The sequence below is a fragment of the Eschrichtius robustus genome, chromosome 15 (genome assembly GCF_028021215.1).
Source record: "Eschrichtius robustus isolate mEscRob2 chromosome 15, mEscRob2.pri, whole genome shotgun sequence".
Lineage (NCBI taxonomy): Eukaryota > Metazoa > Chordata > Mammalia > Artiodactyla > Eschrichtiidae > Eschrichtius > Eschrichtius robustus.
In genome coordinates this window covers 52,326,115-52,341,028 of record NC_090838.1, presented here as the reverse complement: position 1 = coordinate 52,341,028, position 14,914 = coordinate 52,326,115, and the positions used below count along the sequence as shown (strand labels likewise).

The window sequence follows — 14,914 nt, the reverse complement described above, 5'->3', positions numbered from 1 at the left end:
CAAATTAACATTTAGTTAATTTGACTCACCCCGTAGTTGTGGCACCATTGATTGGCTCTTCTGGAATTCCATGTGCCTGTACTATCATGGGCACTGATGGCCAATTTTCCCACTATTTTCTTCTCCTGGAAGTTTTACAAAACCTCAGCTAGTACAGTCAGTCACCAGGAAATTGGCCTTCACTTTGACATAGATGCATTATTTATGGATTCATTCCTTCTCTACTCTTTTCTTGTTAGTTTATGACAAAGTAACTTGGTTTTATAAATATGGACTCAGATACAGGCAATGAAACCATGACATCATATGGGAATACTCAGCTATAAATGGTCATCTAGCTATGTCTGAAATTTCTTAGAATTTTAAATATTCAGAGCAACATTATTCACAATAGACAAAAGGTGAAGCAATACAAGTGTCCATCAACAGATAAATGAATAAACAGATGAATAAACAAAATGTGGGATATGCATACAAATGGAATATTATTCAGGCTATAAAAGGAAGGAAACTCTGACACATGGATAAACCTTGAGGACATTATGCTGGGTGAAAGAAGCTGGTCACAAAAGGACAAATACTGTGATTCCACTTGTATGAGGTACTTAGTCAAATTCGTAGAGAGAGAAAGTACATTGGTTGTTACCAGGGGCTGGGGTGGTGGGGAATGAGGAGTTCATGTTTAATGGGTACAGAGTTAGAGTTTTGCAAAATGAAGAGTTCTGTGGATGGATGTGATAGCTATACAATGTGAGTATACTTAACATTACTTAACTGTGCACTTAAGATGGTTAAGATGGTAAATTTTCTGTGTATTACGGACAAAGGATTAATCTCCAAAATATATAAACAGCTCATGCAGCTGAATATTAAAAAAACAAACAACCCAATTAAAAAATGGGCGGAAGACCTAAATAGACATTTCTCCAAAGAAGACATACAGATGGCCAAGAGGCACATGCAAAGCTGCTCAACATTACTAATTATTAGAGAAATGCAAATCAAAACTACAATGAGGTATCACCTCACACCAGTTAGAATGGGCATCATCAGAAAATCTACAAACAACAAATGCTGAAGAGGGTGTGGAGAAAAGGGAACCCGCTTGCACTGTTGGTAGGAATGTAAATTGATAGAGCCACTATGGAGAACAGTATGAAGGTTCCCTAAAAAACTAAAAATAGAATTACCATATGACCCAGCAATCCCACTACTGGGCATATTCCCAGAGAAAACCATAATTCAAAAAGATACATGCACCCCAATGTTCATTGCAACACTATTTACAACAGCCAGGTCATGGAAGCAACCTAAATGCCCATTGACAGATGAATGGATATAGAAGATGTGCTACATATATACAATGGAATATTAGTCATAAAAAGGAATGAAATTGGGTCATTTGTAGAGACGGGGATGGATCTAGAAACTGTCATACAGAGTGAAGTCAGAAAGAGAAAAACAAATATCGTATATTAACGCATATATGTGGAACCTAGAAAAATGGTACAGATGAACCGGTTTGCAGGGCAGAAATGGAGACACGGATGTAGAAAACAAACATATGGACACCAAAGGGGGAAAGCGGGGGGTGGGGGTGGTGGTGGGATGAATTGGGAGGTTGGGATTGACATGTATACCCTAATATGTATAAAATAGATAACTAATAAGAACCTGCTGTATAAAAAATAAATAAATAAAATACAAAAAAAATTTTCTGTGTAGTTTACAATTCAAATTAAAAAAAAAATTTAATGTTAACATCAGGTGAAAGATCAATATTTTTAAGTGCCTGTAGACAACTCACAGGCTGTGAATGAATACTTCTGTAGACCCCCTCCCCCAGTGCACACTGCTTTACTCCATTCTCCACCCTATACCTCTAGTCTGGGATCCTCAGAGTTACCTTACTCTGACCCCTCACTACACTTTGCTGTTACCTTTCAACTCTCCTCAATGCCAGCCTGGCTCCAGCTAACTGGTGCCCACCAAACTCAATACACATTCTCACCTCTTTGCCTTGGCTTGTGCCTGTCGCCATTGGAAATACACTCTTCCCTCTGCTTGTATTAGCCAATCTTTCCATTCCGTTAAGTCCCTTCTCCTCCCCACAGTGGAATGGTCCCAGACCACAGGGACTTCTCCCCATCAAAGGGTGTCAATACTCCCCATTTAGCATTAGTCACACATTCTAAAATATTTTATCACTTATTCTCCCAGTCACTCAATAAACATTTATTAAGCATATGCCGTATACATGACTATGCGCTAGGCCCCTGAATCAAATGCTATGTTTTCTGCTTTTTACCTCTCTCATAGCCCCTTACGTATCTTACAGATGTTTACTGCAATGGTTTGGATGATGTTGTACTGGTCTGTACTGTCATATTCCACATATGAAAAGGAAATTTTAAACTACTGAAATCAAGAATAGTATAGGACTTCCCTGGTGGCGCAGTGGTTACGAATCTGCCTGGCAATGCAGGGGTCACGGGTTCGAACCCTGGTCCAGGAAGATCCCACATGCCGCGGAGCAGCTAAGTCTGTGCGCCACCGCTACTGAGCCTGCGCTCTAGAGCCCGCGAGCCACAACTACTGAGCCCACGTGCCACAACTACTGAAGCCCGCACGCCTAGAGCCCATGCTCCGCAACAAGAGAAGCCACCGCAATGAGAAGCCCACACACCTCAACGAAGAGTAGCCCCTTCTCGCCTCAACTAGAGAAAGCCCGCGTGCAGCAACGAAGACTCAGAGCAGCCAAAAATAAATAAATATTTTTTTTAAAAAAAAGAATAGTATAATCTCAGGATTTGCCTAAATAACAGGATATTCTGTCGGTTGATGGTAGTTGTTTTGGTATCAATCTTAAAAAGCAGTTGTCAGGACAAGAAAGGTTTCAGGACTGAATTCAAAGGGAATTATATAGTAGGAGACGCTACATGAAAGTTTCCATGATGATAGCAGTAATGTTACTTGGTCATAAATGTCTGTGATCAAAGCATCAAGAACCTGTGCTGTTTCCAAAGTCGCCCTTGAATATTATTTACCTAAAAGACATCTGCACAAACACAAATAACTTTATTCACATGTTAGTACAGTGTTTGAGTAGACAGAGTTTTAAGGACACAATACAATCAATTTCTTGAGCTCAGATTTGAGTTTTTAGAAAAATCTGTATTCAAGCTCTGGGTAGTCTACTTACAGAATTTTGCACATAGTCCACCTATTTTGCACAAAGGTGAAATACTATCTGTATTTACTTAATTCCCCATTATTTTGCTGTTTCAACATGATTTTTTACCCCCAGTCATTTCATTGTTAGTCTAAGGTTGCATCTCTTTCACTCTCAGCCTTTTTTGAGCTTCATTTTCTCTCTTTATGTAATCGAGTATAGCTTCAAGCTATAGGATTGTCCTTTCCAAGGTCCACAACAATTACCTCCCTAGAAAATGTCACTCCTTTTAAAGGTCTTTTATGGTTATCAACAACTGAAGGACTTCCAGTGACAGGTATGGGTGGTTTTTGCAAACAGTCATTCTGTAAGAGAATGGAACAAATAGTATAAGTGATCAATTTATGAATGCAAGAGCCCTGCTTTTAAAAATATAGGTTATATGTACCTTGTTAGTGAGAAACAGAAAAAGGATTTCTAAATGATATAGGAAAGCAGTAGTAATCCATCATGATCTAATTTTCATATTTCTATGGTTATAAAAGCACACATTGCTATATTCAAATAGCAGTTGGTGGCATGTGTTATTCTCTCTACAAAGCAGTCAAACCCAAGAGCCACCTGGACCATCATTCTGTCTCCAACTGGCCATGGGTCTTATGTTGGGAGGGCACGTGAGTTGTTCTTATTAGGGAGCCCCAAACATGGAGCTCAAGAAGGCCCTGGCAATGTTTACAGGCTGTTGTAGAAGGAGCCTGGAAGTAGAACAGGCGTTTGGGGTCTGGTCCTGAGCTCAGCCATGGCGGAGAAGTGACTTTGAACAATTCATCTTATTTTCTCATTTGTAACATGAGAGGGTTGGATCCCCAAATGATCTCCAAGGCCTCTTCCAGCTCTAACATCTTAGGATTCTGAGTAAAGCAAAATGAAGGGGAATTATTAAGAAAACCACAAATGTAAGAATGAAGATGGAACAAGTGTCCAGGCATGGCATGTGTAACTGACTTAACAAAATGAAGCAATAAGCTAAGAAGAATGTTTTAGATGACTGAACATTGCACTCCTTCCAGATACAAACCTAAGTTACAGACAAGACCATCCTTCATTATACCTAGCCAAGGAATTTACCTCTTCTTCAATCAAGCTCTAAATGCCCCTTAAGAGTAGAAAAGCCCATCACCTCTTGACCATTTTCTCCAGCATTCTCAGCCTTTTGCTTCTCTTTTATTTTCTCCTCCTCTTCATCTTTCACATCCCCTCCATTTCCTAAGCGTGTGGCCACCACTGCTTTACTCCGTCTCTGGACAAGAATGCCAGGTCTCGTGGGTACAAGAGTCCTAGAAAATCAATCAGCAATGTTTTTAAAATTCATACGTCTTAGCCACCATTATCACACACAAAATTGGCGTTCTACCACAGTCTAAGATGCAGATTTACTTTTCTTTGTCTCCTGAATTGTTCATCTCTGTATTAGCAGCTGTACAATCTTCACCTCCATTAGCATCTATACAAGGACGTTTTTCTGTCTCTTCATCTGTCCTGCTTTGGGAACTGAAATCAAAAAGGAAAAAATTTGGAAAAGAAAGAATGGTCTTGATGTTAGGGCTTGGAAAGGAACTTCACTTTTAAACAGGAAATTAGCATTTCTAAAACCCTGAAATAGGAAAAAACAGAAAGCTACAGCCTTATTATTTGCTGCGTTTTAAATTGTTTTATATTATTTCTAGATACATTTACTAGTGTGACTTTAAATCTGATCCCAATTTATCAGCATGGATTTATACCATTTATATAAAAAAACCACCAATAAAAAGAAGATGCAACTGAGGCAAATTAGAAGGATGACGAAGAAAGTGAATGCTGTGGTTTCAAAGCTCATAGGGTTAGCTAGAAGACTCATCCACTCTCACAGTCACAGATCGTCCAGATATACTTTTCCAGCTCAGTTTGAATGTAGTTCTCTTGTTCTTTAAATTTTCTGGAAACAGAAGAATAAAAGGGTGCTTTCATTGTTGTTCTTTGGATCCGCTTCATCAGATTTGCTCTGCTTGCTTTGGTGGCATGGACTCACACGGGTTAATTTCTCTCCATAAACGTGGTAGGGGCTGAGGTGGCTAGAGGGGAGACTGAGCTGGGGCACGTGGGACTCAGCCCACCTCCCCTCACCCCAAAACTATCGGAATTCAGAGGACAGAGGAATTGGAGCAGCTGGAGCCGAGCCCAGCTCCCCATTCTTCCTCCTGCAGTGACATCATAGAATCACAGAACCGTTGAGTTAGAGGGATCAGAGCACCAGGCCAACCCCGCCCATCACCCGAAGTCAGAAGAATCACAAAACTGCCCCCTGGGCGCCAGTCTATCTGTCCTCCCCTCTGAGAGGGCCGGAGTGGCTTTGGATAAGGATTTTCTTCCTACACTCCAAATACCATCTCTCAGAAACAAATACTGTTTCTTTCACAGACTATGAACAATCAGTCCACTTCCTTCTTATACAGTCCGTCTCCACAGCCCTGTGGTCAGTAATCGACTTACTTCGTAATGGTGTTCTCTCCAGGCTAACTAGCCCACGTCCTTCAGATCCCACATCATCGGACGTAATTCCTGGACATACAAAAAAAGTAGCAGCTCTGCAGGCCAGAGCTGAAGAAGCAGGAGTAGAATAAGACGATCAGAGTAAAGATGACCCCCCGCCTGATGCCCATGACACGGACGGGGAGAGTAGTGCTAGGATTTTCTGAGAACAGGAGGATATAAGGAGTATGGCAGCTGCTGCCAACCATGTCTGAAAAAGTCAGAAGGTGAGCCCTGGGGGTTTTGGGGCTGCAGCGACACTGGCTCTTCTCTAGAGGGGCAGGGACATTGATTTCTTTATCTTTGAATTCTCCACCAAGTCAGAACCTGCAAATTCCATAAATGTTGAATGAATGCGTGTGTGTGGGTGGGTGGGTGGGTGGGTGTGTGGGTGTGTGTGTGTATAGAGTTTGTTGGAGGGCTCAGGCCAAAGCTGATTTTGCAGAATATGTGAACATCTGAGCCACTCATGGCAGAGTGAATTTTTGCAGAATTTTTGGAGGCTTCCTCCAGCTAAAGCTCCCAGATGAAGACTCAGAGCCTGTCTCACCCTCCTTACACTACACTGCTGCCAGACTGAGATTTTAAGAGCCCAGATCTTCTCATGTCTCATGTATTCTAGCAACGCACAATGGTAATATTTTATATCTACCTACTGGTGGTTACACAGGTCCAGACATACATAAAAACCCATCAAACTGTGTGCTTAAGATTAGTGCACTTCATGTGCTCTATGGTGTGGATATTATACCTGAATAAAAAGGTATAATTTTTCATCCCCGTGCCTAAATTTGAGTGTGTGTGGTGCAAAGAGTAATGCGGGACTAGAGTGCACCCTTGCTGGCTGGCTCTGTCTCCAAGATTGTTTGCTACACATAACACATATTCTGAGACCAGGGACCTTTGGCAAGAATACAGTAGTAGCAAAAAGTAAGGGCTGGTAAGACTGTATCATTAGGGCTTTCTTTCACTGAATGTGGCTTGCGAACAGATACCCTAAATTGTTAGTTAACATAATTCTGAATATGTATAGTTAATGTAATTAGAGTATAGTTAATACAAATTCTGAAAACTGGAAGGTTATCAAACTTTGGTCTCTAAATCACATTTTAAATGCATTGGACTGTAAACTTTGTGATGCCATGGAATCTTACTCAGAGATAGGTCTGCAGAACCTAACACAGTGTGCCTTGCACACAGAAGGCATGTGTTCAAAGGTTATTTGTAGTGGAACATTATTACCAATTCTACAGAAATAAAAAAATATTCTAAGAGAGTACTATGAACAATTGTATGCTAACAAACTGAATAACCTAGATGAAATGGAAAAATTCCTAGAAACAAAAAACCTACCAAGACTGAATCATGAAGAAATAGAAAATCTGAATAGAACTATAATAAGCAGGCTGAATCAACAAACAAACAAACAACCTCCCAACAAAGAAAAATCCTGGACCAGATGGTTTCACTGAGGAATACTATCAAACATTTAAAGAAGAACAAACATCCATGTTTCTCAAACTAATCCAAAAAAATTGAAGAAAAAGGAATACTTCCTAACTCATTCTATAAGGCCAGCATTACCTTGATACCAAAGCCAGGCAAAGAAACCACAAAAAAAAAGAAAACCTAAAGACCAATATCTCTCATGAATATTGAAGCAGAAATCCCCAACAAAGTAATAGCAAACTGAATTTATCAGCAGCATATTAAAAGGATTATACACCATGACCAAGTGGGACTTATTCTTAGAATGCAAAGATAGTTCAATATACAAAAATCAACATAATACACCACATTAATGGAATGAAGGGGGGAAAATGATCATCTCAATTGATGAAGGAAAGGCATTCACCAAACTTTACCATCCTTTCATGATAAAACACTCAACAAAGTAGGACTAGAAGGAAACTACCCCAACATAGTAAAGGCCATATATAGAAACGCCACAGCTAATATCATACTCAATGGTGAGAAAATATTTGCAAATCATATATTTGATAACAGATTAATATCCAGAATATATACAAAACTCCTATAACTCAACAACAACAACAAAATCCAATTCATATATGGGCAAAGGACTTGATTAGATGTTTCTCCAAAGAAGATATACTAATGGTCAACAAGTACATGAAAAGATGCAACATCACTAATCATTAAGGAGCCAATCAAAACCACAATGAGATATCACCTCACACCCCATTAAAAGGCTATTATTAAAAAACAAAGAAAAAACAAAACCAAGTGTTGGTAAGGATGTGGAGAAATTGGAACTCTTGTGCATTGCTGTTGCAAATGTAAAATTGTGCAGTCGCCGTGGAAAACAGTATGTCAGTTCTTCAAAAAAATTAAACACAGAATTCCATATGATCCAGCAATTCCACTTCTGAGTATATACACAAATGAAGTAAAAGCAGGGGCTCTAACGGTACACCCATGTTCATAGCAGCATTATTCACAATACCCAAAAGGTAGAAACAACCAAAGTATGCATAGACAGGTAAATGGATAAACAAAATGTGGCATACACATACAACGGAACGCTGTACAGCCTTAAAAGGGAATGAAATTGTTGTATGCTACACGTGGATGAACAGTTGAAGGCATTATGCTAAGTGAAGTAAGCCAGATACAAAAGAACACATATTGCATGAGTCCACTTATATCACATTCCTAGAACAGTCAAATTCATAGATACATAAAATAGAATAGTGGTTACCAGATGCTGGGGCTAGGGGGAAATGGTGAGTTATTGTTTAATGGATATAGAGTTTCAGTTTGGGATGGTGAAAGAGTTCTGGAGATGGATGGTGGTGATGGTTGCACAGCAATGTGAATATACATAGTGCCACTGAACTGTACACTTAAAAATGGTTAAAATGGTAAATTTTGTGTTGCACATATTTTATCACAATTTTAAAAAATTATTTGTGCAAAAAAGGAAGGGTAACTAATCTGTAAAGTGGCTTGGTACAAGGCAGGCACAGGAGAAACAAGACACCCAGCACATAGAGATCTTGTTTCAACCTCCATCCATTTGCTCAGTTTGTTTCCCCACTGTAATTGTCCTCCCCCTACCTCAGCCCTTTACGTGTCCCCACCTCTAAATCCTCCAAGACTTGGCTCTTGGACCGCTCTTCCATGGTGCCATCACCACCCACTGGCCTTCCTTCCTTCTTGCTTTTGCTCAGTGACACACCATGTCACCTGCCTGCATCCCAAACCCTTGTCCCGTTCAGCTCCAGCCACAGACATGCCTCTCCCTCCTGCCTTCAGTCTCCTTTGGGGTGGTGGCCAGAAGATATGGACTCCTGGCAACAGGGTCCACAGCAAGTTGTGCTCCAGATGGGTCCAGGGTGCATGTAAATCCCCAGCCATCTCCCTAAGACCTTGATCCATGTGATCTGGTGAGCTCCTCTGACAAAGTATGATCCCTGAATTGCAGGATCAAGATGAGGACATTCAGAGGACCCACAAGTCACAGCTGCCTGAACTTGGAAATCAGGCATGAGCACAGGACCCAGGCCTGGCTGATCAGAACAGTCTACAGTTCAAGGGTCAACATGTGACCTAACCAGCTCGGCTAGTCTCGATGTCAAGACATTTGCAGAAACTATCAGCACAGAAGAGAATAGGGCTGAGAGAGGTGTATGGAGAGAGACAAATTGTACATGACTCTGCTTGATATAATCATGCTTGAAGCCTTGATTTTCAGTGTGGTCTGGAAGTGGGGCTTTCAGTTATATGAGCCAATGCTAATATAACATTTTGGCTTAAGCTGGTTTGAGTGGGGTTTATGTCTCTTGCAATCCAAGATTCGTGACCAAAACACAGAGTGGGGTTTATGTCTCTTGCAATCCAAGATTCGTGACCAAAACACAATGTAACCAACATCATACTGCCTCCCTTTCTGAGCCCTCGATTCCTAACCTGAGATTCCTTGATTCCTCACACAAGAGCCACTGAGCCCATCAACCATGTCCTGACTTTGTTGAACATCAAATATGTTCCCTCTAGCCTCCAAGGACAAGTGGAATAAAATGAGTACCTTTTCTCTTTCATCAGATTAGTGCAGGCTTTTTCCCTACCACAGCTAGTGGGGCTGCTTGGAGGTCTTATTTTAGATTTTGGAAAGCTAAATGGAAGTTACTGAAACTCATCAACATCGAGCTATGATATTTAACAGGGCACTTGGATTGAAACAGTTTTTTCCTTCTACCTTAATGGCCAAAACCTGTCACTTTTCACTAGAGGAAGGAAGAAAAAAATGATATTAAACATCAAGGTAAATGGCTAGTATGTCAGTACATATAATGTCCACACAAGAGAAACATTCTGTTGAGAAACCTTCATTATTTATGATTCACAGTTAACCTTTTCACACAGAAACTGTTGAAAACTTCAGAAAGTCACTGCAGCTTGATAAGGTTTTTAGGCAATCCATTCATCACCCCATTGTTTCTCACGGAACAAGTAACACTGAGCTAGACAACAGGAAACGCTGCCCTTGGCAGAGGTGATGACACCAAGACAACACTTCTCTCATCAAGGAGACGGGCACCAATTCCAAAATGCCAGTTAAGCAGAAGAGCCTACAAATTCACTGCAAAAGATTTAGCAACACTTTATAGCTAATATCTATCCATCTGGAATTGAAATGTCTTTGAGAGAGGGTATGTCAGAAGCAGTGTACTATTAATATTACATTATAACCACCAAAATTGGGTAAATACATTCCTGGCTTCAACCACGATAGCCACAACACTCCTGATATGTCTGGGAAGAGTGTTAAAGCTGACCTGATTCATCGGTTCCTGGGAGACTTCCTGACCTCAGGAATCCAACCCAGGGAAGAGGCGATAGGACATTCTTTCCTACCTCAGGGTTTGTACAGGCTGCTTTTGCACTTAAATTGTTCTCAAGCCCCTTTCCCATTTCCCATCCCTGCAAAAACCCAGCACCTGTAACAAGCAGTGAGAGCCATAACCAAGGGGCAGATGGGAGACTTCCTTTGGTGTTTTAGTTTGGAAGCTCAAGGCTTAGAGGTTGATGGCAGTGGTTTTGTTTTGTTTTCTCCTTTTCTATTCGTTCTGTTCAATCTGTAAGCTTTTTGCTTTTATTTCCTTCTAAACATAATTTTCTCTAAATCATTTGTACTGTTATGATTTTGTATATCTTATTTTAATGTTTTAGTTTTTAGTTTTGATCAACCCTTTGATCTCAACATTTCTGAAAAGGATATGAAGGAATTATCTAGGGCAGAGCTTCACTAACTCGCTGTGGTGAAGGAGCAGGTTTTTATTTTTAATCTCAGTCCACTGAGGACCAATATTTTAGTAAAACAAAATTAAAGCAATGATACACTTGGATATCACAGCAATGTAAAATAGTTATTTAAAGTTTCTAGGTATTTACTCTCAATTTCTGCATTTAGTTGCAGACCAGTGACAATTAGGGACCAGCACCAGTTCACAGGTCACATTCAGAGTAGCACTGGTTACCAATTCCCTCATTTATTTGTTTTAAATGGCATTTTTCATTGTAGAAAATTTGGAAAATGAAGAAAAAAGAAAACAAAATCTCTTATGATTCCACCACCTAGAGAGAAAAACTTGAAATATACTGATATTTTATACTATATACACTGATATATGTACTTACATATGTATGTGTGTGTGTATATATATATATATAGTGGTTGCACAGCCATCATCACAATCTAAATTTAAAGCATTTTTATCACCTCTACAAGAAACCCTCTACCATTAGCAGTCACTCCCTACTCCCCACTCCCTAGTCCCTGGGAACCACTAATCTAATTTCTGCCTCTACAGATGTGCCTCTTCTTGACATTTCGTATAAATGGAATCATACAATATGTGTTTTTTTGTGTTTGGCTTCTCTCAACTTAGCATAATGTTTTTTTGTTTTTTTTAACATCTTTATTGGAGTATAATTGCTTTACATTGGTGTGTTAGTTTCTGCTTTATAACAAAGTGAATCAGTTATACATATACATATATCCCCATATCTCTTCCCTCCTGCGTCTCCCTCCCTCCCACTCTCCCTATCCCACCCTTCTAGGTGGTCACAAAGAACAGAGCTGATCTCCCTGTGCTATGCGGCTGCTTCCCACTAGCGATCTATTTTACATTTGGTAGTGTATATATGTCCATGCCACTCTCTCACTTTCTCCCAGCTTACCCTTGCCCCTCCCTGTGTCCTCAAGTCCATTCTCTAGTAGGTCTGCGTCTTTATTCCCGTCTTGCCCCTAGGTTCTTCATGACCTTTTTTTTTTTTTAGATTCCATATATATAGCATAATGTTTTTAAGATTCATCCATGTTGTGGCATGTAACAGTATTTCATTCCTTTTTATTGCTGAATAACATTATGTTCTATGAATATATCAAATTTTGTTTATCCATTCATCAGTTGATGGACATTTGCGTTGTTTCCACTCTGGCTATTATGAATAATGCTGCTATGAACATTCATATGTATAAGCTTTTGCATAGACATATGTTTTCATTTCTCTTGGGTAAATACCTAGGTGTGAAATTGCTGAGTCATATGGTAACTCTGTGTTTAGCATTTTGAGAAAACACATATCTATTTTATAATTTAAAAAATTAGAACCAGTGTATATACACTGTGTTAAACTTAATACCATGTTTATTATGAACATTTTGCAATGTCTTTCAATAATCTTCAAAAAGATGACTTTTAATACTTATACATTTTTCCCTTTTATATAAGCATTGCAATTATTTTCTTATTGTTGGAACCTACTGCTTTTATACATAGCATTGATGCGCATATTTGTACATAAATATGTGAGCACAACTCTGATACTATTAAATCTTTACTTTTATTAAATGTTAATCTTTTCATTTATTTTCAAAAGCTTATTGGCTTCTGGCTCTTTTATTTTAAATCTCATCCATTTTGTGTCATTGCTTTTTGGCTCCAAATATCTCACATATTGATCCATTATTTTTAACTTCTATTTATTCCTCCCCCCCCCCTTTTTTTTTTTTACCTTATTTCTAGTTTCTTAGATTTAGTCTCCTCTCAACCTTTGTTATGGCAAAAGTAATATTCTGCTTTAGGTTCAGAAACTGTTAAAAAAAACACTTCGATTTCATTATAATTTGTCTCATTAACTTATACAAAGGGGGATAACAAAAGGGGATAATAAATCACAATCATCTAAAGAACCTAACACTTATTCTTGCTTTTTTTTTTTTTTGCTTTGGGGAAGAAAAAAATTAGAAAAAAATACATGCATCGATGATGTGACTTGAATTTTAAGAAACATATTTCATAAATAAGCACTATTTCCCATAAATGCACTCTTTCTGATTTGAAGCAATTTTCTTCTTCTTTTCTTTTTGGCAAAATATTTAATGTCTGTAAGTGTGCCTCACCCTCCCATTCCTGTTATGATTCGATAGCCTCTCCAAACTGGCTGTACCAGAGAAAACATGGGCACATTTTCCCAGCAGGATTCGAAAACCATTAAAGCCCTGGTCCTCGACTCAAAAATGACTGCAAGTGAGTTCCTTCCACAGCATGCCTCAGGCATCTCTGCTCAAGGAAAAAAGCCCCCCATTTCTACAAGACTCCTGAGATGTTCTGTTATTCTGCAGCTTGGCACTGGGAGCTGGGCAGCTGGAAATAGTGGTAGGCTCGGGCACTGCAGAGGTAGTCCCCATACACAGTGAGAAGCATCATGGAGGTGGAGAAGGTCTTGTAGCCAATGTTAGCTAGTTTCTTGGCAGTTGGCATGTTGTCCCCCTCTAGGATTCAGCTCCCAACGCGAGCTAGGGCCCCGCGGGCCAGATGTAGCATAACCCCCCGCAGCAAGGCTGGAGCCCGCAGTGGTTGCCCAGAGCAATTTTCTTAAGTCTAGAAGTTAGTTTCTCTTGTAGATGTCAAAGTCTTTCTTGATCATGAGCCTTTATTACCCTATTTGAATTAAAAGAAACCCCAGATTCACAAATCTGCCATTTGAGCAATTTAGTTTTTTAGAAACTTGCTTAAACTTCATTAATCAAACACTTTCAACTTTTCTGTTACCTTTTCAATCTCAAGGTAAAAATGATCATGGTACATCACTGATTACCTAATACTTCCTCTCTGTATAAGATTTTGGTTACTGCTGGGTAAAAAAAGGAAAAAAAAAACAACTTTTTTTTAGTCGACTTTATTTTTTAGAACATTTTAAAATTTACAGAAAAATTGAGAGGATAGTACAGAGAGTTCTCATATACCTCATACCCAGTTTCCCCTATTACTAACATATTACATTAGTGTGGTACATTTGTTATAGTTAATGAACCAACATCAACACATTATTAATAACTATAGTCCATAGTTGTTTCAGATTTCCTTAGTTTTTGTCTAATGTCTTTTTCTGGTCCAGGATGCTACATTATAATTAGTTGTCATGTCTCCTTAGACCCCTCTCTGCTATTAAAGTTTCTCAGACCTTCCTTGTTTCTGATGACCTTGACTGTTTTGAGGACAACAGGTCAGATACATTGTAGGATGACCCACTACTGGAATTTGAACATATATATTTTTAATTCCAAATTTTCTCTGAAGTAAGACACATCCTTTTTTTTTTTTTTTTTTTTTTTTTAATCTTTGGATGCATTGGGTCTTCGTTGCTGTGCGCGGGCTTTCTCTAGTTGCAGCGAGTGGGGGCTACTCTTCGTTGCAGTGCATGGGCTTCTCATCACAGTGGCTTTTCTTGTTGCCGAGCATGGGCTCTAGGCACTCAGGCTTCAGTAGTTGTGGCTCGCAGGCTCTGGAGCACAGGCTCAGTAGTTGTGGCACATGGGCTTAGTTGCTCCTCAGCATGTGGGATTTTCCTGGATCAGGGATCAAATCCGTGTCCCCTGCATTGGCAGGCAGATTCTTAACCACTGCACCACCAGGGAATCCCAAGACACTTATTCCTTTTTTTAAAATTTATTTATTTTATTTATTTACTTTTGGCTGCATTGGGTCTTTGTTGCTGCGCGTGGGCTTTCTCTAGTTGCGGCAAGCGGGGCCTACTCTTCATTGTGGTACGCGTGCTTCTCATTGCGGTGGCTTCTCTTGTTGCAGAGCACGGGCTCTAGGCACGTGGGCTTCAGTAGTTGTGGCTCACGGGCTCCAG

General features: G+C 39.6%; 2 protein-coding genes across 2 annotated transcripts; both read right to left on the bottom strand.

Moving 5' to 3' along the window:
- Positions 1–3,396: 3,396 nt before the first annotated feature.
- On the bottom strand, positions 3,397–5,051 carry C15H2orf74 (chromosome 15 C2orf74 homolog). The gene is made up of 4 exons (XM_068563977.1): positions 4,957–5,051; positions 4,610–4,723; positions 4,353–4,509; positions 3,397–3,537 (listed from the first exon to the last, which is right to left on the bottom strand). The coding sequence occupies exons 1-4, from the start codon at positions 5,049–5,051 to the stop codon at positions 3,397–3,399; spliced, it is 507 nt and encodes a 168-aa protein (XP_068420078.1).
- An 8,335-nt stretch (positions 5,052–13,386) lies between these two features.
- Positions 13,387–13,536, bottom strand: LOC137778127 (cytochrome c oxidase assembly protein COX14-like). The gene has a single exon (XM_068565127.1). It carries the CDS (start codon positions 13,534–13,536, stop codon positions 13,387–13,389), a length of 150 nt encoding a protein of 49 aa, XP_068421228.1.
- Between the last annotated feature and the right edge of the window lie 1,378 nt (positions 13,537–14,914).